At 47.7% G+C, this 23,927-nt stretch overlaps 1 protein-coding gene across 8 annotated transcripts in view; it reads right to left on the bottom strand.

The window, feature by feature from the left end:
- COL27A1 (collagen type XXVII alpha 1 chain) overlaps nt 1-23,927 on the bottom strand; it is a 198,499-nt gene that overhangs the window by 91,055 nt on the left and 83,517 nt on the right. For all 8 annotated transcript variants that reach the window (XR_010826088.1, XM_066980818.1, XM_066980819.1 and 5 more), the window contains 7 exons: nt 22,656-22,709; nt 20,585-20,638; nt 15,424-15,468; nt 14,511-14,564; nt 12,069-12,113; nt 10,036-10,089; nt 8,776-8,820 (listed from right to left, as the gene is read on the bottom strand). Coding sequence is in view for 7 of the 8 variants with exons in the window: in XM_066980818.1 (XP_066836919.1) it covers nt 8,776-8,820; nt 10,036-10,089; nt 12,069-12,113; nt 14,511-14,564; nt 15,424-15,468; nt 20,585-20,638; nt 22,656-22,709 (351 nt within the window). In the remaining variant the exon portion in view is untranslated. The remainder of the gene's footprint in view (nt 1-8,775; nt 8,821-10,035; nt 10,090-12,068; nt 12,114-14,510; nt 14,565-15,423; nt 15,469-20,584; nt 20,639-22,655; nt 22,710-23,927) is intronic.

A 23,927-nucleotide genomic window follows, 5' to 3' on the forward strand; every position in this document is an offset into this window, starting at 1 on the left:
GCTGTAAAAGGGTCAAAGTGGCAAGAAATGGAGAATAAAACCCAGAGGGATGTAGGCTGGCATCACAGCTACAACAGCCAGCCCCAGGACAGCAGGCAGCAGCAGAGCCCCATCCTTGCCAGCACCTGGTTATCCTTAATGTGCCGTCTGCTCTCCCGGTACATGCACCACCCAGCCCAGGCTCACAGGTCTCTGGGGGGATGGATGGTCGCCTGGTAATTTTTGGCCTCCTTTGTAAAACCCAGGAGAGGAGAGAAATGGAAAGAGCAGCTTCAGTTCAATGAACTCCAGGCACCCCTAACTTTGCTCTTGGCAACACAAGCATGAGCAGTCTTTTGTGCATTAAATGAGACCAAGGCTGGTGGCTGTGGCATGAAGGAGGATGTTTCGGCATCCACACAGTCTCCAAGGACTCCAAAGACCTTGTAGCACAGTCCTGTTCACAGCAGGAGACAATCAATCTGTTAAGCCCCTAACGAAAAAGAAAGCACTCTTTTTCCATGGGATAAGCAGTAGCAGTTTAAACCACAAGAACAGTTCCAGTGACCACAGCATCCTAACTCCCTGGATCTTGCATGTCTGCAAAAGCTATTTTTTCAGATCCTCTCCCCTCCTGCCTCAGCCTGAAGGCCAGAGATGTTCCTCAGGAACAAAACTAGAGCTATTCAACTGAAACAAGCAACGTAGGAGTTGCAAAAGGGCTATGGTAACCCCTTTGTTCTGTCCCACCGCGTCTCTTCTCCTATGCTCTGCTCCAGCAGCCTGAGGAGCCCAAACACCGGGGCAGGCAGCTCAGCTCGCTTCGTGCCCTTTACAGGAGGCTTGTGAAAGGCATCACAGAGCCCAGCACTTTCTTACAAGTCTCCTGGCCTTCCCAAAGTGAGTGCAGAGGGGTTTTTGCAGTATGGAAAAGTCTACTGTTTTCTCAGGGTGCAGCTGTTCTTCTGGGAAGCCTGGTCCCTGGGAATTCTGCTCGAGAACTGGGATAACAAATGAAAGCACCCTAGTGAAAAACAACCCGCTGAGCATCCTGCTTGCTCTGTGGGAGGGAGGGGACACACGGAGAAGGACCAGGACTGGGAAGGAATGGCAAAGGGCAGCGGAGCCGGGTGGAAAAGGTTTGCCTCACACGTCCTGCCGGCCAGGAGCCAGCGGGGTGCTCCTCCACGGTGCCTGGAGGCAGGTATGACAAAACTTTTGGCTCCATCTCACAGCTGGGAAATACAGAAGGTAAAAAAAAAAATAACAGTAAAGCTCAGCTGAATGGATTTCACATTGTCTGAAGGAGAAATTCAATGAAAGAAGCGAGGCGAAACTTGAAGAGGAGCTGGAGAAAAACCATACAAGCAGATGGCTCGCACTAAGCAAGACCCAGGGCTTCTGTGCTCCCCCCTGCCCACCCCAAGCAGTGGCTGCAGACTTTGTCCTCACTGCGCTCGGTGAAGGCAGGGAACCACTGCTGGAGAGGGAACTGAGACACAGAGACGCAAGCTGATTTATCCCAGGTAACACTGAGAAGCCTGAAGCTGGACCAGTAACTAAATCTATACCTTGAGGTCCCCCAACAGTGCCTTAATCCTGGTTCATCCCGCTCCCTGCAAAGGGCATCCTCTCGCATGCCAGGAGACTCCTGCTGAGAACAACCAGACCCAGACAGACTCTGGAAACAGCTCCTCCTGCAGCGGGGATTACATCCCCCTCCACCTCCCCTTCCTTTCTTCCTCTGCTTAAAGCAAACAGAGCAGCCTGCCCTTCCTTGCTGTCAGCCAAAGGGCTGCTCCGGGTCTGAGCAGCCGCCACCACCTCTTGCCTCGTGCCCTGCAAGCAGCCATCCTCAGGGAAACAGAGAGCGGCCCGAGGCGCAGAGCCCTTTGCTTCCCCGAGGCCTTTTCAGGTGTGCGCATGTGGGTGGGTGTGTTGTATGTACGCACCATCTGATCCAGTTTAAAACACTTTCCCTGGTGGAGTAAGGGAGGCAAGTCTGGCAGCTGCTGCTGCGAGGAATCCTGGCAGGTCTGCGCGCCAACAGAATCCTTCTCCAAAAATAGGATTTTATTTTCCTGTTGGCTGAAGGTGAAGCTGCTCGAACCAACCAGTCCTCCTGTCTTGTCTGCAAAAGACTGCATTTGCCAGTTGGCTCCGGCCAGGTAAATCTCTGCCCAGGAGTCTCCTCAGGGATGGAGCGTGCAAGTCAAACAATTTAAACCAAAGAAAAAAAAAAAAGGTGGTGGGGAAGTGAGGCTGAGGGTGAGAGAAGGCATTGACTGGAAAAAAAAAAGAGGGAGAATAAAATAAACAAATGTAGCTTATGTTGGCAGCCAACACCTCTGAGAGCATTCGTGGTGGAGGGCGCAGACGTGAGCCCCCCGCAGGTGGGTGCGAGGGCGAGCGGGGTGGCTCGGGGCCAGCGCTGGGTCCCTGAGCAGCCAGAGCCGCCCTGAGGGGCTCCTGGCAAGACCCCTGCTCCCGGCTGGCCTCCTCACCAGCTCTGCTTCACACAGCCACGCAGGAGCCTTTGCCTCCTGCTCAGTCTAGACCCGGGACCATGACAGCTCGCATCCCTGCAAAGAAGGGGGATGCCCCCCTCAGCCCGGTGTGGGGCTGGTGGGCTTGCTCTTTTGTCACCCCAGAGGGAGGTTTGCTCTCTTTCTGTGTCACACTTCACATCTCCGTGTCACAGCCTCTTTGGATAAAGATTTCGTGGCAGTTTTTCGCATAGCTACCCCTCCAGCTGCGGGAGCCTGGCCCTCCAGGGCAGCCAGTTCCACCTGCGGTGAGCCAGCTTCCCCCGAAGCCCCTACAGCCAGACACCACTGAAGTCACCCTACAGCCCCTCCACCCTCTCAACCATCTGCTTTGCTCCTTTCATGCAGGTATATGATCTATTCCTGCTTCTGAGGGGCTCTACCAGAGTGCAGATTACACAGACTCGATTACCTAATGCTGAAGAGCACCGAACCTGCCAATGCCTCTAATTACTTATGGCCAAGATTTCCAAATCAAGCAGCCTCCTATTTAAGAAAGTCAAGATCAAAATGCTTTCAGATTCAACAGGGACAGTTGCATTAGTTTTTCTTATTTCTGATGAAAAACATTTTGGAGCTTTGGTCTGATTTATGAATGAACATTTCCCCGAAGGAAGAAGGATGCTCTTGTGCTCAGGAGACATGGATTTAATTCTTCACGAGCTTTCTGAATGACAATGGACAAATCACTGAGAACATTCTTGGAAACAAACCATCCTTAGTTTCAGCAGAAGTTATGGGTCTTGGCACCTTTCAAAGCCTTTTGCCTATGCTTTCAGTGCTTCATTTTGCCTATTCTCCAAAAAATTAAATATATGCCAATATTGTCCAGCTTGCCAGATTATTTGGATGTTGTAATCACGGACGTAGAACACGTGCTGGTATCAGAGTGATCAGTAACCACACAAGTGCCTCACCACAGAGATTTGGGAAACTCTGGACATGTGGAATGCAATTTGGGCCAAAAAAGAGAACGTGACATTTGCTCTGGGCTTGCTCCTGCATTTCAGAGTGGTGAGCCCGGCCCAGAAGGCAGAAGAGAACAGCTGCCCAGTCTCAGCAACCAGATTAAGCTATTAAAGAAGTCACCAATTTCTCAAACCAAATTATTTCAACAATTTAAGCTAATAAAGAAAAATGATAGCAAAGAATCAACTTAGATGGCTAGCAGGAAAAATGCAATCCATGGACTAGAAGTCTCTCTCAGTAACAAGGGAGTTTTGCTAATTACCAGTTCTCAGGACCTCAACTTTGCTTTTCTTGCAAACAGAATGATTAAGAGCATTTTTTAAAAAATCAATCAGTTCCAAAGAAGACACCAAAGTTTTTGGTGCTGTGCAGGGGTACTGGCACAAGACAGAGCGAGCTACCTGAGTCCTTTCCATCACCTCCTACAGCCCACTTGCCCTCCCTCCTGCAGCTCATTTTGTTGGTTTACCTGCACAAACAGCCCCTAACAGCACACTTACAAGTAAAATTACGATTACAATATTTCTTTAAAGTATTTTTATATGTGAGCCCATGTGAGCCACAATACTCAGTGCCGCAGGTGAGAGCTCTCTGGGTGCATTCCTAAGCCATGTTTGCCGTATGGGCAGCCTTTCTGCACCTCCGAGGAGACCACTCAAGGGAAGCAGTTTGGCAGCGATTCGTAAAGGAAGAGGTACTTGGAAGCGCTGTTAACAGCTTCCCAAGTCTCAGCTCGTGTAGTGCAGGAGACTCGAGCTCGGTTCCCTCTAAACGCAAGGAAGGGCCTCAGCTCCATCCAAAGCAGAGAAAAGACTGGAGCGAGAAGAGAGGAGCTGTTTAAAGTCTCAGTCCCTACAGAAAGGAGCACAATTTATTTTCTCAGTGATTTGTGGTTATGCCAGCCTTTCCAGACGCATGGCAAAACACGTCCCCCCATTGTTTGCACAGACAGCAGCTACAGCTGTGTAACTTGGCAAAGCCGCACACGCTTACGTTCACCACCAAGTTATCTTAGCCATACGTCAGGAGGCTGGGGGAGGCTGTAAAGTGAAACCTCCACAACCCCAAGGCTGCCCTGCTTTTTGCTATCTGGTCTCCCAAGGCAATACGCTTTCAGATGATGCAACAGCCTTCCCACTTCAGTAGGGAGTGCAGGGCCATCGCATGCACTTCTAACAACTTATCAGATGGAGAAAAAAGAGTATTTGGAGGCTTGGCATTCACTGGAGGCAGGAGTTAAGACATTAACTTTATAAGTCAACATGGAAGAAGACAGCAGACATGAAAAATAGCTTGGCAAGAAGGCACCGCCGCATTACAAGCTGGGAGCTGGCAAGGGGGACCCCGGCTGTGGTCAGCTCCTGGAGAACGGATGCCAGATTCGGCAGCTCGCCACCACATTGATGCTCACAACAAATACTGAGCCTACGTCAGAGCGGCTGCCAGATCACTGCTGGCTCTCGTGACCTCCACGCTGTGGCCGACAGGCAGAGGGAAGGGAGGCTTCTGGCGTCACCCCTATAGGGATCCCTAATGCTTAAAATCCCCGCACCACTTCACAGAACCTCTTCTCTGACATCGGAGCAGCAATCCTTGTCACTCACATGCCACATTTCGGTCACTGAGCCCAAAGGGCAGCTGAGCGTGTTATCCCCACTTTGCACGAACCCAGGAAGAGCCAAACAGCTTCTCTGAAGTCGCACATCGTGGGGAGAGCGGGGCCCCACACCCCCTTCCTCCCCTGGGCAGTGCAGCATCTCCCCACCTGGCCTTGGCAGGCTCTGGCCGCTCCCCCGGCGGAGCTGTCAGCCGTCCTGGCCACACGTCCCGAGTGCTAAGCCTCCCTCCGTGCCTGTACTTCCAGTTCCACGTCACGTTATCTCCTCCCAGCAGCACTTCGGTGATGCTGGCACTTGCCAAAGGCTGTGCAGAGCCAAGTGGCACAGCCAGCGTTTGTCCCCTGGCTGGAGGTCTGCAGGCACGCAGGACACCCTCTCACAGCACCCAACAGCTGGGTATCGCTCACCAACACGAGCTACAGGATGGCAAAAGAGAGAACAGTAACGACCAGCACAGCTAGGGAAGCCAAAACGACTGCTCGAGGTATTAACGACTGGCTCACCCTACGGCTACCTCGACCTCCCAGCCCTGGGGCTGGTCTGGTCCTGTGCTGTCCCAGGACCCAACCTGATGGAGCCTTTCTGGGCCAGGGCTTTTTCTTCGTGAGGTGTTTGCACAGCACCTGGCACAGCGAGGCTCCGAGAAGACCAGGCACAGGACCAGCAGCACCGCCAGGCTCTCAGAGCAGAAGGCAACCTCAGGCGTCTTTGCTGAGACGTGAACAGACTTCAGACAAACACAAGAATTACTAAGTGTGTCTTGGAACTAAGCTTTGTTCCTTCCTATCTCTTTTAAAATAATACTACTAAAAAAAACACTTTATAAGCTAAGATCAGGCAGAAGACAGCACTGCTGGTGTGCTATTGATACCCTACACATGTGGAAAAAGGATAAGGGACACAATCACTCACCATTAACAAAGGGGAACCAAAAAGAGCTCAAAGCTCTTTGGATGCGTTTCCTGAAAGTTCCCCTTTAAGCCTCTTTCTCTAACAGGACTTGAGAGCTTCTGAAAAGATCATATTCTATTTGAAATTTACTACAAACTACAGCGCAGATGTACCTGACTGTAGCTACCTGTCTTCCATAGCGTAAGGAAAACACGCCACTTTCAGCTTTGCCCACCTCGAATGGTGACCAGCCATACCTCCTCTTCCTGCGTGCTACTTCAGTGTCAGCACGTCTCCTTTCTAAAGGTGAATTAAGACTGATAGATTGCTTGCATGCCGTGATGGAAGGTGACAGCAGCTTCTCTCATTACTTCCCCCAGCATGGCCCTGCTGCCATCATGGAAACGTGGCTTTTTTATTCTTTTTTTTTTTTCCCCAGACGCCAAACAGAATGCCATAAAAAATCCATAAAAACACTAAAAAAACACATTTTTGCTAGCCACTGCAATGGCAAAACTGAAGGTTTCAGCAGCCAGCCCCTTCAGCTCCAGGCCCCCAGCCTACCTCTAAAACAGGCAGCAGACCCAGAGATGTGCAGAGGGCAGATATTTCCTTCTCCCCAGCACACTGTGCTCTGACCACGGCTCTCTCCCTCTCCCAGCCCCAGCCTCTCCTCGCCCAGGAGCCCCAGGACCCACGGTGGGAAGCGCGCTCGCCTCCCGCACCGGGGAGAGCGGAGCTGGAGGTGGGGCCGGCTGTTTCCACGACAGATCCACCGTGTCCCGCACAGCTCTGCAGAACTTAACTTCCCTGGAACGCTTTCAAAATCTGACTCATGTCCAACTCGTCTATTTTAATCGTTTGCTCTTACATCATTCTGGGAGGCCCACGGTGTCACATGCAAACTCCCCCAGCCCCCTGCTCCTCTTAATCCGTTGCTGTCTCATACCGAGCAAAACTAGGTAGAGAATGTGTTTGATAACAGCTCCTTCCCCACTCCCCGGAGCATTTACCAGCCTCGAATGGTAGCTAATAGAGGCTCCCAAGAGCTTTCCATTGCTGTGACAGCGCTGAAGTAGAACAGGAACAGCAGCCGTGCCAGCAAACCTCACGGAGCAGGGATGTGAGAGACCAGAAAAATCACTGCAGGCTCACGAACGCTGCAAGCCGGCTGGGAGACAGCCCCGGCCAGGAGATAAGTGTTGGGAAGGGAACCAGCTCAGCTGGTTCCTGCTTTCTGCTCTCCCAGGGATTTCCTGAATACCTCTAGATGCCACATAACCTTTTTGTTCACACTTGGGAGTACAAATCAGCAGCATCGGTCCATTCAGGAGTTCTTATTAAACCTGATGGCACGAAACGGGGATGGAGCCACAGCTCTCTGAGAGAGCCGAGAAGAACAACGGTGCTCACGTGCAGCCGTTTAGTCCCTTCTCTAGATCCCAAGCCTGAATGCCTCCGAGGCTGTGAGATTCCTGGGTCTCAGAGGAGCGCCCTGTTTGTAATAGTGACCGCCAGACAAAAAACCCTTGCCTGGAAGATTACAGGCGCGAGCCAAACAACAGCTGGGATGCTTTGAGTCTACAGCATGGGCTGCGCAGAAAGGAGCCGAAGAGCAGAAAGCCTTGTACCTAACGACAGTTGCTTTGTTTGTTTTGCTGTGGTCAGTGAGTCATCCTTACATCGACTGGCTCGCTGCAGTTATTCATCACGGAGGTTTCTGGTGCAATGAGCGGCTTACAAAACTGTAAGACTTGGTACACATTTCCACCACTGCCCCCCAAAAAATCTGCTCAACCTTCCCCCATCCCGGCGAGAGGAGAGCAGCCAGCCCGGATGAATGGGGCTCTGTCGAGCTGCTTGCACGGCTGTCGCTGAGAACAGCACGCGGTGGGCGTGGGGATCCTGGAAAGCACGCGCTCGCATGCAAGGAGGACAAGGGGAAAGCACTGGGTTTTTCCGTGTGTGGGTGAGAGGATATTTTACAAGGAGCCTGTGAGAGCAACGTCAGGAGACTGAGAGACACTCAGGCTGACATGAAGAACAAGGTGCAAAGATGACGCGAAACACCAGAGCATGAGTGTGTCTGATCTCTGCACTGACTCCAGATCTCTGCACTGGTTTCCTCAATCAGGCAGCACAAACCCCCTTCTGTGCAGCTTCCAGTTCCACCTCCTATTCAGCCCTACCTGCAAACACCTCTTCCTCCTGGTCATGCTCAAGTTTACCTGGTCTCCTTGCTCATCAAGCATGTCCCCATCTCACCTGTCTGTACCACCAAGGACAGAAACGCGTCTATACCAAAGCATACTGGTGTTATACAAACCCAGGTGATACAAAGGTTGGAGAGAATCACAGCAAATAGAGGAAAATGTGATGGGACCGGTAGGAGCACAAAATAGCAGATGTAGCACCAGAGCGAGCACAGGTACCTGGGATGTTGCAGTCCCAGCAGGAATTAAAAAGCACATTCAGTGGGAGCACGAGGGAAGACACTGCAGAAGAGAATCTGAGCAGTGTAGGACCCAAGGGAGCGTGGACAGTGCAACAAAGAACAGAAATGCCTGCGCAGTGGGCAGAGCATGAAAGGAAGAGAATAGTACTTCTATCTTCAGTTTTCTTCCTGCTTGAGAAAAGGGACATGGAAAGGTTTGTTTGATCTCCCCATTTAGCTCCCATCAGAAGACAGTGAAGGGCCCAGCCAAAAGCCATATGTTTTGTTTACAGTTTCATTCAACAAAGTCTGCATAATAGACGAGGAAAAACTTTACCGGCCTACCCATCTTGCCCCTCTTCCCAGGAACTCCAGGGATCCCCTGCAAGGAAAACACACAGAGAAAAAAAAAATAATAGGTCTGGTTGAGAAAGCAAACAGCCAACCAACAACACAAAACAAAAGAAAGGGGAATGCAAAACAGGCTAATGACTGTGGCATTGTTCGGGAAGCAAAATGTCAGCTCCTTGCAGTCAGCTGCGAGAGCAGAGGACAATTAACCTTCACCCACTAACTACGGCCCCGAGGACACACGCAGGCAGCATCCACACCCAGGGCAACGGGCTGAGGCTGTGCTTAGCAGGAGCAGTCATTAAGCTACTGGTCTGGAACCGACTGAAGGCCACCGCCAAGGCGCTCGCTGGAGAACTTCTGTTTATGTTTCTTATTTAGTTATACAAGCATTAAATCTGCGACTCTCGAGCGCAGGGCAGTCCCCTCCCAGGCAGGCACACTCACTCCCACATGCTCCCGGGGCCTCTCTGGTTTCTGGAGCTTGTGTTTGAGGGAGAAGAAGTGAGAATAAAACAGGCTTCATCTTACAGCGCCCTTCCTTAGGAGCTCGTGCTGGGGGAAGAGGGAGTCCTTGGATGGGTGGAGATGAGGCAGGTGGGAGGACTTGGGGGAAAGGAGCAAAAAAGCAAGGGAGGTCCTGCAAAGCCCTGAGCACATGGGTTTGGAGAAGGCACGATGGAGAGGGTGGGAGGAAGGGAGGACACGTGAGAACACAGCCAGAGGTGTCCTTCCATGGGCCCCAGTCTTGACCGCCCAACTTGATGCAGCTGGAAGGAAAGCCATCGTCAGGAACCCCAGGCACTGCTGCTTCCGAGAGGCAGGCTCCTTCCAGACACCTCCAGTTGGACACCCAAAACGCTGGGATACTGTGGCAGGGATGCCAGTCATGTGGGAGCAGGAAATTTCCACTCGCGTTGTTCTCCAGCCCCATCCCACTAAGATGAGGTTGAAAGGGGGAGGAGGACGGCAGATGTTGAGTGAAGGACAACACAGAAAAACTCCTTCCTACATGTCAGTGTGGTCTGAGGATCCTGCCTGAAGTGCGGGTTTTCCTGAGCTGAATATCAGCATCACACAAAGACACAGGTCTTCATGCAAGGGCAGAAACAGGCTAAGGAAGGCGTGTTCAAACGTTAGTCATGCTTGCCTCTTTTCTCAGGAACAAGGGATAGAAAAGGTTACACCAGGCTCTGAAGAACTGCAGTCAAGCAATACACCAAGGTTTTCTTCAGAAAATACTCACTCGTTCTCCGTCAGCCCCTGGTAGCCCAAATAATCCCGGGAGACCAATATATCCCTAAAGAAAAGAAGAAACAAGTAGTCAACTCTATTTATCCATTAGCAGCCAGTCAGTCTGTCTTTCCTGAAGAGCAGCAGAGCATCCTCCAGCGTTGGTCAGTGGCAGCCGTGATGAAATAAACCTTGAGGCAAGTGTATATGCCCATGGACTGCATGGTGCTGGCTTCCACGATGTAGTCCAAGGGCACATACCCTCACACCAGGGATCAGGAGGGTTCCGGGCAGGAAGAGGCCAGCAACAAGAGACCTTACCTGGGCTGGCTCTGAGCGTACCTGAGGGAAAGGGAGCTTGGTTCAAGGTTAGCAGGAGTGATGGCAGAAGTAACCCATTCCTTTCGCACTCAGCAGCAGCGGTCGCATTTCGGGTACGCGATGTTTCTGTGCGGCTCTGAGATCCCGCTCAGACAGGACGCGCTGCATAAAATGCTACATTTCCTTTCCCTTGCAACAATTGAAGCCTTGTGTTTAATCCTCTTTGCTCAGCAGTTAGCACAAAGTTACCTTGTGTGCTGGTCCTTTGCAAAGGACTGTTTGTGCCAAACATGCAGAATCGAGAGGAAGTGAATTTCAGCAGGGAGCCCCCTCAGTGGCACCTCGCTGTTACAAGAGCCAAGTGCTAACACTGATTTTCTCTCATCTTTCTTTCTCCATCATCACTAAATCTCTTACTGTCAGCCCCACCAAATTCTTTCACCAGTCCATCGCTCCCTTTGGGTTGCGCTTCCTTTAGGGACGATATCCCGCTGGGAAATACGGCCACATTGTAATGATGCTGTCTGCCTTTGCCTCCTGAACCCCAAGACAAACCATGCAACTCCTGAACTACTCCCTGCAGAATCAAAAAACAGAGATGGGGAGGTGGAGAAGAGCCCACAGCCGATTGCCTTACTCCACAAAATGCAGAGATCTTGCCTTAGAGATCTGTACCCAATTCTGATTAACTGCAGTTGTACTGAGTGGCTTTCTTGGGGAGCTAGAAATACTTCAGTACACAGCACTTGGGTGCAAAGCAGAAAATAATTTTCAAGTCTTTCTGCAAAGCAGTGATCTCAGAATTGTACAGCTACCACTTGACAATTACATGAGATCCTGGTTAGGCCAGTGAAACGGATACACCAGGAAAAATGTTATCACTTGCAGAAGCGAGGTGAGCAAGCTGTTCTCTCCCAGACCTTCCTCTCCCCTGCAGGACACCGAGCACGTGTTCTCCCTCCCCAGCTCAGGCATACAGCTAGCTAGAGGGTCAGCATTTGTTTATTCCTTGCAGTTTTCCCAGTGATGAAAGCCAGCTGGTTGAATTTATGGCATATAGAGAAAGTATCACGTGTCAGGGAAAGAGGGAATTTTATTGGGTCAGAATCTCATTGTGAATTTACAATTGCAGGAAAAGAACAAAATGTGATTAAAGGGAGTCTTAACTGTTAAAAAAAAAGAAAAGAAAATCCTTTGCAGTGAGGAAGAACTCCCAGCAATTCAATTTGATGAGCAAAAGGAGGCAGAACAGAAATATTAATGTTTATATTTGCACATGGCTTCAAGATGCTGGCTTGCCCTTCTGTGTAATGATATAAATCACTTCCAAACTCAAGACTATACCCAAAAGAGCCCATATTCAGCATGGTCAACGACCACTGAACCACATTTATTGAAACGAAAGAGGCCTTTGGGAGTTGGGGCTTGCAGAAAGTTCAGACTTTGGTCTTTTGTAGGAATTTGTATACCATTCTTCCCTTCCTGCAATGTAAGGAAGGGAACATTTTTTTTACATCATCAGAACTATCATTGATCTTCAATCTTGGTATATTCAGAGTTTAATTTAAAAAATTTAACAGAGTTTCAATAAACAAGCGGTGTGCAATTAAAATCCCCTGACTCCAACAACCTAAAGGAATTTGTCTCAGGACTGCAAAATTAAGCATACAGTTTCTTGAGAAGCCCTTTGTAGAAACAAGTAAACACAAATCAAAGGCTGCTTACCCGACTGCCTTTTGGACCAGCTTCCCCTATGGGGCCAGGTAAGCCCTAGAACAGAAGGGAGAAAACAAAGACAAATGTAGACAGCCTTTAACTTCACCTAACGAGTACTGCCAAGTCTCCAGCACCGTCCCTGCGTGGTTCTGCTTTCAGTGCTGAGTTCAAGGCGTATCAACAAAAGAGGAAAAAAAAAAAAACAAAACACAAAATGACACAAACACAAATCTCCCATTGTTGGGGAGCTGTGACTCTGCAGAACCTGAGGCAGCTGCACGTAGTGAGCCTTCCCCGGGGCTCAAGTAATGATTTCTGATCAGAAAGATCAGAAAGACTAATGCAGCAGGGCGCAGAGGTTGCATTACACTTCAGAAGCAACATACAGTGATCCTCTGTACCCGACGGCTCTCGTTTCATTTTCCTGCCTAACTGAACACACACATAGCAGTGACAAATGTATTTTGATACCTGTTTGGGGAACACAGTCGAGCCCTGATGCAGTGACAGAGCCCCTCTAATTTTTACAGCCTACAAGGTCACGTAGCAGTGCAGGTGCTGCACATCTCCAACCCTCCGCAGCATTACCATCTATTTCTGTCCCTACTGCTGTGAAAAGGAACCCTGTAAAAATGCATAATGAATTTTCATGTTTATTGTCCTCTAGCAAGTTTCCAGATCAATTTTTATCCAATTCCAAATGTTGTTGGGCCTTTTTGGAAGCAAAAAGAGTAATAATAATAAAAAAAGGCAAAGTCCGTATTTTCTTTAGCTGGCAGCTCTGCACACACAGGCTGGGATCTGAAAGTCAAGTTGTGCTCTTTTCTGGCTCATGCATCATTGCCAGTCAGAGAACTCAGCCGCCGGGGCGAAGTTAACAATTCTGCCTATGATGCACAAATCAAAACAGAGCCAAACTCGCTCTCCCATAGCGCTGCAGAGCCAGCACAGCTGACAGGAGTAACAAGTAGTAAAATCTCATTAAAGTAAACAGCACTGATGCTGGATACACACAGCATTCAGATATACTGAAAAAAGCTCCTTTTTTTTAAAAAAAAAAGTCACTTTCCTGACCCAAACCACATTTTAAGAAAGTGCTTTTGTTCTTCGTATGTCAAGCACAAATATTTCACCCTGCTTATCTGATGGGCAGAGCACTGCTGTGAATTGCTAAACAACATTCATTAGCCTTGTATGTCCATTAAAGCTCGGACCATTTTATATTAGTCATCTAATGCACATTCACACCTAGGAGATTCTTTGGCACGCACATCTCTGAGAGCCTTTCAGGGTATGAATGCAGCATTTAGTCAGGTGCATAAAACTTCCCTCCAGGTCTACCATCTGCATTCTCCAGCAGACTTCAGTATATTCCACCTACAATTTGCTAAATGAGGTTATCAATCTAATTTAGAATTTAAAATAGATCATACGCTATTGATAGTCTGAGGCAGGGGGAATGCAGACTTGTTCTGCAGATCTAGCTCATGTTTAGTCCAATGCCATGTACATCTGGGTAAAAACTCACATACGAACTCATGAGAAGTCTGGAAGACAGCAGACTGCCAGGGGTCTTTGACATCTGCCTACCTTCTTAATTAAGTATCTAAATACAAAAATGGGGGAATCTAACAATAATGTGTCCATTTAAAAAAAACATGACAAACTCATTTCACTGTAAAATTCTACAGGGCCTGTCTCCTGCCTGCATACAGATTCCAATTAGGGTCTTTTAAATTCTACTTCTTACTTTTCTTCCAACTACTCCACATCTTATATCAGTAAGAAAATAAAGTGTCTGATCCTGATCCATTTTCCTTTGCACACTCCTCCATTCCTAACGTTGTCTTAGTGATTTTATTTTCCAGATGGAAGACAAAAACTTGATTTTCATTCTTCTTTTTTGCAGCCACAAATTTGATTTATATGTTAGTTGTCCATTTATAACTTTATATATATATGAATATATATGATTATATCAGTAAATTTTACTAGCTAAAATCTTTTCATTCAGAAATACACCTTATGTCCCAGGTTTCTAACCTGTTCAACATCAGATGCAAGAACTTGCCTAAAAGTGAGGGGTTAGCAGCTTTCAGGTTTGTTTCTCTGCTGCTATTTGTTTTTTCACGGTCTTATACTGAAGCAAAAACTGTTCAGATTTTGCTATAGAAATTCAGGTTTTATCCATTACAATCATAAAATGCTTTCTAACCACCTTAGCGTCTCCCTCAGTGAAAGGCCATGGCATTGCTACAGGATATTGGGCAGGGAAGAAGGAAAGCCAAACATGGACTTGATCAAGACTTTTCCAACTTAAGTGATTCTATGTTTCTCTGTTCCAGGGGTCTGCACTGTCTTTAGTGGGACATGTATTTAGCAGGGCACATATTTAGCTACCTGCACACCCAAATCCCTAGTCTGTGCACAGCACGATGAGATTTACTGCACCTGCCTGCCAGGATAACCTTTGGCACCAGGGCTTCCGTCTGGTCCTCGTTCACCCTTTGGAAAGAAGAGAGAGAAGGTAAGGTGAATGCCACACTTGAGAAACCTTTTCAGTTACTTTGAGAGGGGGTGGAATGAATTAACTTAATGCAAATTTATAGAGAAGAAGAAAATATTAAAGGTAGACAGAGAAATAAATTAATGAGGGGAAAAAAGCAAGCAGAAGCCCTGTCAGTGGGATCCATGCATTAAGCAACTGTTGGTATTTCTCCTTCTCCCTCCATCTGCAGTGAAAGCAGCAGATAGTTTGAAACAAGGAGGCTAAGAGAAGGTGTAAGGCTGCATCTATATCTGGCATATGGAAGCATTTTACTGGTGAGGAAGCACTGCCAAAATTCTTCAGAACTAAATGGATTCATGTATAATATCCTTTAACATCATTGCTAACAGGGCCTGCTATTCATTGCCCTTTTTTTTCTGAACTGCAAACATCAGACTTAACCAAATAAAAGGGGGACGGAAAAGGGGAGAGGGGGAATGGGCTTTGGGAGGGGAATTACTTATTAGTACTTAATTTGATGCGGCTAGTAAACTCCAGGTGAAATTAATGTAAAAGAAAAAAAAGGGGGGAATAGGGTGAGCTGGTTTTTCTTCCACCACATAAACCTAACGTGGTTGAGCAATAAAAATTAGAAATTCAATTTAGAAACTCCAAGGCAGTGTCCTCCCACCAACCTGCTGATGCTCAGTGTGTATGCACAGCTCCCGGCAGTGCGGGAGCTCACTGTGCATCCCCTGTGTGTACCAAGCTGCCCCTGGCAGGAGTTGGCTGTCCACACTGAGCAGGCTGTACAGGATCCAAACTAGCATCAGAGTCAGTCAATCCATCCCTCTTTGCGGGTTGAGGAAGACTCACCTGGTCTCCAGGGTGACCTGGTGGTCCAGGGTAGCCTTTATATCCCTGTTGAAATAGGGTGAAAAAGATGAATTAGAAAACAAAAATAATTATTTATATAAGGTTTGGCTTGAATATCTCTTTGCAGGTAGGACTGAAGTTCTGACAAGAAGCAGGTCTTTGGATATGGGATGGCACTACACAATCATAACCTTTTAATGTGCTACTTCGTTTGCACAGCCCAAATCCTGCCCATGTACCCAGGCTGTGCTGCAAGGCAGCGTGGCAGCAGCCTGCACCACCAGGGTCTGGCTGGCGGCTACTTGAGAAGGAGTTGCTCCATCGACAGACAGACAGTTGTATCTACGATCAGGTCTGGCTGGCTATTTGTAATCCACACTGTTATCCTTCACCCGTAGGAAAGCACAGGCCTGTAGGGTAAAGCGTTGGCTTTGGGCAAGCTGGGGGACTTGAGCTGCTGCCTTCAGAAAAGCCTGGACCTCAACTGCAGATCTCAAGCCCATGGTGAGAGCACTGATCATTCCTGTGTAATTTCATCTGGCAATTCTTGCACCAACCCCTACGTGAAGTGGGTCACTCGCGTTTCAGACAGAACCCTCACTTTTGCTTTAGAAGTTGAAACGCCATAGGAAACAGCACCATAACCACTTACTGTCATGGGAAGTTTCAGCTTGGTTTCTAGCTTGAACTTGTCTAGCTTCCAGCTTTTCTAATCTAATTATTACAAGGTATGACAACATCCAGAGCTCTTCATTATCAAGCCACCTAAAATGGTGAGCAAGCTCTCTCTTAACCTGCTTTCTGCTGAATGAGTTTGAATGAGTTTCTTAATCCAGCTTGCTAGCTGGCAGGTGTTGCAGGCTTCAAATCATTCTCACAGGTCTTTCATAAACCTGCTTCAGTTTTCCCTTTTTTTTTTTTTTTTTTTTGAGATGCAGACACTGGAGCTTTACAACGGTAGCCTGTTCAGCTGCAGACTGATCAGTACGTACTTTAAGACAGTTCCCTTTCCCCAGGATTTAGCTAAATCTCTCTCCAAACACCGGCTAAATTCTGCAAGTGGCAGGCACTTCAGCTTTTTTTGTTTCCCTTTATTATGTTACCTCAGCTATTTAAAACAAATCAAAACTCCGTCAAGTGGAGTCAGAGCAGATTAGAAGATTAAATTCGGTTAGAGAGATGGTTGTTTAGCTGGGCTACTAGAAAGACTGAAAAAAAGGGGGGGGGGGGGGGGAATTTAACCTGAAACAAATGGACAGAGAAAACAAACAAGAAATAATCCTTGCGCACATACTACAGAAATAACAAAAGGCTTTCAGGGTGGGTTACAACTGCTAATTGCAACTCAGCCCCTGCTCCTCGCCCTGTCCCAGCCCAGGGCTTCCCGCACACGTTGCCTGTCTGCGAAGCCCACGGGGAGCAGCCCCCTGCTCTGGAAGCCCCAACCAAGCCCTGGCCAAGGCCTCAGCCTCTCGCTTCCCTCACCAGATGAACCCAGGCCTGTTTCTGCTCCCAGGTCCACACCTCTGCTTAACTGCGTTTTTATTCTTCCCATGGGCTATTTTAGACCTGCAGCCTAAGCCTGTGCTGGCGGAGGTATGCAATGCTCTCAGCCATCCTGGCTACTACCCACTCCCCTTTGCATTCCTCCTCGCTCATTATTTCAGACGTTTTGGCCTGGAAAAACGTCAATTCCCTTTTCACCGCATCGCTCCCCTGCTCAACCTTGCTGATGTATCACGGCCCGCTCTTTCTGAGCTGCACGCCCCGAGAAGGCAGTGGATGATCTGAAAAACCATCTGGCTACCGGCTGGCCCTTATCTGAACTTCCTAGAAGGTCCCTTCTCTGAATGCTGTGAGCACGTTTCGGCCCGTGGCTCCTACACTGGAAGTGCCCAGCAGCGGTTAGAGCAGCACAAGCAGGTGGGATTCCCTGCACACCTCCAGCAATCTGCCCCTCGAGATCCCATCACGTTTATCTTCTCCCTGGTTCCTGGACAAGGCCCAGCTCTGGCAGAAAGGAGGAGGGGAGATGGTTGGGATTGCAAAGGTCCAAACCCGCCCAGGTGTGGAAGGCCAGACACGGCCTGTCCCTGCAGCCGGGACCAGCAGGGTGCTGCGAGACCGAGGGTGTCTGTTCTGGTGCCCACCTCACCTCTTCCAGAGAGCTGCCAGTGCAAACAGCCTGGGGTTCAGCATGGCCAGATGCACCCTGGCACAGCATGGAGCCCATGGGTTTCTTCCTTGGGTCTCTGCCCAGCTCCTCCAGCCATGGCCTGGAGCAGGAACTACCTTTGTTTCCAGAGAGCTGGAGCAGTTACCTCCATGGAAATACACCCCCAGAGAAGTCTCGTTCCCTCCAGACAAGACAGAGGTGCCTGGCTTGGCTGCTCTGGATCGTCCTGCTCTGGCTGGTTTCCTGCAGGACAGGGATTTCAAGCCTCTGCTGTCCACCTAGGGCAGGTGGCTGGGTGACAGGCCCCTCAGGCACTCTAAGAGTGCCCTGAGCTAATGTCTGCACCAAGCACTGCACTGCTGCTATCTCTATAATGGTAAGTGAATTCCACTGAAGTTAAATACATACTCCACTACTGTTGCATCCTATTAAATATCCTCCTCGCTATTTATAGTGAGCTCTGGGAAGCTTTAAATGTGCGCTTCTTGACAGTATACTGCAGTTATTTCTGTCTCAGGTTAATTATAATGACGAGAAAACAGAAAAGCTTGTATATGCTGAAGTTAGCTGGAATGTGAAAGCATTTACCTGCTAAATCCTCTTCAAATAGCTCTAAAATGACAGGGCAGAGGGTATGAAAACAACTGCATTTGCTCATTTATCCAAACACTTCCTGATGATTACAGGGTGTTCAACACAAAGGGCTGTGATTTAGAAAGGAAATTGCACTCCAGCGAAGGATTTGCTCATCTGTGATATTTATAATTCACGCTATCCTAGCTATAAGGAACCATCCTGCACTTCGATAGGAAATGTAAGGAGTAAAGAGGCCAGCAAGTGAGATCGGCACAACACGATGTGTTTTCAAGCACTGACCAATTCGTAGCTCTGCCTTTACTCCCTGAGTGACTTTAGCAAAGCTGCTTCTCTCTCGTTTGCTGTCCTGCACAACTTTGCACTTTGCTACAACCACTGGCTCCTCCACAGCATTTGAGGCCGACAGTAACGATGCAGTGAGTGCTGCTGAGATGTCTGGGCACGGCAGACCACGCTCTCTGGCCCTACAAAGAGCAAAAGGTGTGTATCCACGAGGCAGGCGCTGTGGTGTAAGCCACACTGTCCAAAACTGTATGCCGCTTGCTTGTGGCTCCAGCTCAAGCTGCTGAGACATTCACTTCATTTAGTGAGAGAAGTGTTTTGGTTTTTTTTTTTGCCTCTTTGAAAGTTTCTACACAGAATTCTCAGATCAAAGCCCTCAGAGCTCTTTTCACTGTCCCCCATGGAGTCAAGAGTGAGGGATGTCCATTTCCAAGGCGTAGCTGTTTTCTGGTAGCCAAGCTGTGTTGCCTATTTTTGGCCAAACACCAGCATATTTTCACTGGGAGAATGCCAGCAGGGAATCCAAATAAAAAAAGATTTTTCCAAACATTTCTCCAACAGCTGTAATTTTTTTCTTAATACAGGATGCTAATAAAAGCCAGGTTACACCAAAACCACTGCCAGGCTAGTGCTACTGGGAGGTGCTTTTTTTAAGCTGTACCAAAGGAAAAAATTCTGCATCCAACTTGCTCATTACTCATAGAAACAGAAGCATACCCCTGCCTTCATCCTGTCCTAGGGGAGCCAAGATCAGATGTGAAGGCCATGTGCTGGACTCAGGAATGTTTGTTCAATCTCCTATTCCTTCTCCATTTTTTTTTCCACTATGAGGCCTTGCTCTCCTGACATTGCATTTTGCTGATCATAACCACAAGGTTTTGTTTTATGAACTGTTATACCAGGAAAATTATATTCTTTGCACCTTATTTGATAGAACTTGTTTGTGACAGCAAAAGATGACTAATTAATCACTCTTCTACTCCTAGCTCCATACAGCACGATCAGCTTTGGAAGTAGAAAAATAAACACAGTCCCCCACTCTTGCCACTTTGATTCCAATATAAAGCATACAATGAACTGTCATGGAGAGGAAGGGTTTCTTTCAGCATCCTCCAGAGCTTCTTTCTCTCCCTACAATCTTAAAGCATACTTGAGGAGCTGTTTGTGTGCAGCTAATTGGCCTGAGGAACAGTAGTGTATCTTCAACGGCCCATTGACTGAAAGTGCTTGAACCAAGATGCTAATTTTAACTGTTTGGCTTTGCTCTGTCAATGTTGGCTCGCTGGGAAGGAGAGTCATGTCTGCTGAGCCCAACTATCAAACAGCTCCCTTCAACAGCTTCCAAAAAAAACAAACTAACCTGCCACAACAGCCTGGAGCTGGAAGGTCAGCTGAAGTGTCCTTGATATATGAAAGGTGTGGACTCAAGGTACAGATCACTCAGGTACTGCGGTGTGGACTTGTACATGTGAACACATGCACACACTCCACTGCAACATAAAGGATGGAAGGATCTTAGCTCTATCCCTGTGTGTCATTTTCTAGGCATAGGCATGTTGCTGGCAATGCTAATGTTGAAACATCAATGTGGAAGGAAATAAAGCAAAACCTGACTGGTGCTGTCAGTCTCAGGGCAAAATAGAGGGGAGGCCTACAGATGTTTTGTTTGAAATATGCTTTAGCAGGACAGACAGTCAGGTTTTCCCTAGAGTGCCTAAACCTGTCCTGAATCCAACCTTTGAGTATTGATGCAGGTTCTAGGTCCACTCAGTTAATGTAGGGTCTGAGCCAGATCAGAACTCAGCCCCCTAAAGAGGGCCCAGTGTCAGGGCACAGAGGGATGATGCCAGGCAGCGGACACCAAACAGAAAGAAGGAACAGAAACCCGGATCCAGAACTTCATTTCATACTCGTACAGAGTGTTGCTGTTACAACCCCCAGGCAGTTGCTTCAGCCCTTTGTCATGGTTTACACACCTGTGAAACAGGCAGAAGATGTTTTTTTGCTGGGTACCAGTGCTTAATGGAATCTTTCAGGTAGAGTTAGAGGAGGACATTTTAAATTAACAATAGTGATTTTATCCATTAGAAAAGGACATACACTTACCTTTCTACCAGGTGGTCCAGGGAACCCAGTCAAACCAGGTAAGCCCACATCTCCCTGTAGGAAGCAAGCAGGTTGCATTAGTTTTCAGCAACACTGTCCCTGTGCTTAGCATACGTGTTACTAAAATTATTTTGCCTATGGTACTACCCAGCTATTGATATTTCTGATTCTAATTGCGACTCTTCAAAACCAGAATGGATAAGAAGTGTAGATTTAAGGACCATCTCTTTAAACTGGCTCATATAAATAATAAACCCAGTTAATTAGTGACAGCTGCTGCTGGAGCCCAGCTTTTCACTAGCAGAATGAATGCTTTTTTTTAAAAAAGGCTCTCATTCAGCCACTTGCTTCATTTGCCTTTCGACAGGTGTTTAAGTCTCCAAGGCAAGAAAATTCTAGCTTTTAAATGCAACAAGAACAGATACCCCCTGCCAAATCCTGCGGCTCTGCTCGTACTGTGCTACCACGCTGGCTCAGCTTATGGCTCCAGTTCAGGTGGCTCTGTTGGTGTAAGTATTTAACCTGCCTACATAACGTGGACTGAACCTTTACAGGCTGCTCTTGGGAGAGGCTTTTTGGTGGCCTGCACTTCTGAAAAGGGATTGCATCACTTCCCAGCTGGCAAACCCAAATCATCATAGAAAGAGAGAAGCACTTTGGTGTGAGAACTCTCTAACATCTGATCCATTAGCACAAGTACATTTTGGCCTCCTCTGATTAGGATCAAAAAAGCCCTTTAGGGTCTCTAACACTTGGAGTATCTAGTTTGAAAATTAGGCATCACTCCAAAGTCCTGCTGGAAATTTCTTGTTTCTATTACTGCTAACATGAACAAAGCCTTGTTAACATGAGCTGAAAGTGATCTGGATCTCTCCCTTTCTTACATTAAGCATGCTTGCAAGAGAACAGTTCCAGATTGTCCGTGTGGATGGTTTCCATGTGATGCCATTCCGATACAGTACCCGACATTTCAAAAGGCATCTCGTGCTGTTAAGTTAAAGGCATCGTTTCCGACTAAGCCATCTCATTGTGTGCTAGTGTCACCCTCCATCTCGCGTTTGTGTGGCGTGCACTACTTCACTGAGGCATCTGGTTTCAAAAGAAGGGCCTGAGCTCTTCATGGCTGATGCTTTCTATTAGCTGTGCATTTACAGCAAGGCTTATGATGAAAGGAAGAGAAGCAGGCTTCTTGCCCTGAACATGAATTATGAAGCATTGTGCAGACACTACTGAAAGAAGTAACTGAGGTAGGTGTTGGGAAGCTCTGATCGCTCTTCTATTCATTTCTAGACTTCCATGAGGCCTTGCTGCTTCAGTAAAATTCACTCAGCTGTGAAACAGCAAAAATGGGGCTCATAATTCATTGAAAGGAATTAGCAGGAGAACTCTGATCCTTAACAGTTGCTACATCCAGAAAGCAGCCACGCTTCCCAGTCGTGTGTGCTTTGTGTCAATTTGAGGAGACATTGGTGGGAAGGCTTCTGGTTACCACACAGCAGGATCCACACTTTGGCAGTGCAGTGGTCTGAGAAGTTCTCCTTCTCTGCCAGCGGGACAGCAAAGCTGCTCTCAGAGCAGCAGTCTGCTGCGGGCTGCGTTTGTGACAAGGAGGCAAAGCACTGTTCCTCAGCAAGAACATCATTTGCTTTGTTTTCGAGGTTTTAATTGCATGTATTGGGATTGCCTCTTTCCACAGCTGCATGCCCAGAGAGACGGCGATGTGTGGCTGTATCTCGCACAGATGTATATCCACTATTTAAGCACCTAGCTTAAGCAGCCACATGCTTGCAGCAGCAGGGACTTAAGTTTGGGCTGTAGGTTACACTTAGGACAGATAAACACCTGGATGACAAAAAGCTGTGGCAGCAAGCACTTCAGTGCACTGTGGCCACTACCTTAGCTAGCTCTTTAGGCCTGAATCCAGGGTCTAAGTCTTGATTTTAAGTCCACAATCTACTTGAGTATCTGTGTTGCTTATGGCTGCAGTACGGACCCCCTCCACATGAACGCACAGGGCTTATACAATAAGTACAATACAGTCCTGATTCCTGTGCAGTCTGGTCAGTCTCACCTTCTGTCCACTGCGAGCTTTTCCAGGCGACAGCCCAGGATCTCCTTTCTGACCCTGAAACAAAAAAAACTTTAATTAATGACATAATCTAAGGATCCTGCCCATAGATATTCTTTTGATTTCACCAAGCCCCCAAATTAGAAAAACATTGTTTTATCTCCGTTTCGTCCTTGCATCTCAATTGCTATACCTAAAGAGCTATCCCTACAGCCCCTAGGTATAGCTCTGTTCTCCTGGGGCTGGTTTGGGTGAGTGAGTGCTGCTGCTAAAGGGCTGAGTTTTAAATAGTATTTGACAGTATTAAATTGACTAAAGAAAGGATATCTGGAAGACGGCAACGTCAGGACTTTTGATACTTATTAGACTAGACAGCTGTGATTTCTTCCTTGTCTACAAGTACCATCACAAAAATAATTACCAAGCCTATTACTGTGACTAAACCATCCTTCTTAACAACTTCCTAGCTGCTGTTGCTTTCTTTAACTGTGGGGAATAGATGAAACTGGAGAGAAAGTTACACTAATTAGACAGCACCAGCAGCCAGAGCAATTGTGAGGCTTTCAGGCTGGCAGAGGGAAGAGGCACACTTTATCTTAAGTGGCAGTATGCATTATTTTCTTGTTCAACAACTGTGACGAGAGAAAGTACAATTGAAGACCGATCTGACAAACACAGCCTGGAATTTCAGCAGCATATGAACAATGAATTCCAGTAGATTCCTTTGAAAATCCCTGTTTAAAATCTTAAAAGGAGGAAAGGTGGTGTGTGTACCTAACAAGTTAAGAGACAGAAGCAGGAAAAAGTAGAAGAGATTTGAAGCGTGCCAGATTCTTTTGGCAGGGGAGAGGTAAGGCTTAGCACACCCAGCAGCTTAGGTCTGTATAACATCGTGCTGGCACGGCCAGGACAGTATCAGGCACTGGCTGTGTAACACCACTGGGATCACAAACAAGTCCCTATCTCTGCATGCCACGTCGGCAGCATGGGATTCCAAACTAACCCCCAAGCACAGGACAGTTGTAAGGGGTAATTAATCTTTGTCAAGTGAAGTGCTTGGAGGGAAAGTGAGATCCTACAAAGGAGTAATAATATTTATTACCTGGCATTTCTCATTGACAGCACAAAGATCTAGCTATGGCCAGCTGATTTTCCATGCAGCATCACTGCGGCGACATCCCAGACATACTTCCCACCTAGCACAGTGTCAGTCTCCCCTTCTCCTCCACCATCCATCACAAGCTGCAAGGTTCAGGGAGAGACTGCTTGGCTACG

This window comes from Anser cygnoides, chromosome 20, assembly GCF_040182565.1.
Source record: "Anser cygnoides isolate HZ-2024a breed goose chromosome 20, Taihu_goose_T2T_genome, whole genome shotgun sequence".
Classification (NCBI taxonomy): Eukaryota; Metazoa; Chordata; class Aves; order Anseriformes; family Anatidae; genus Anser; species Anser cygnoides.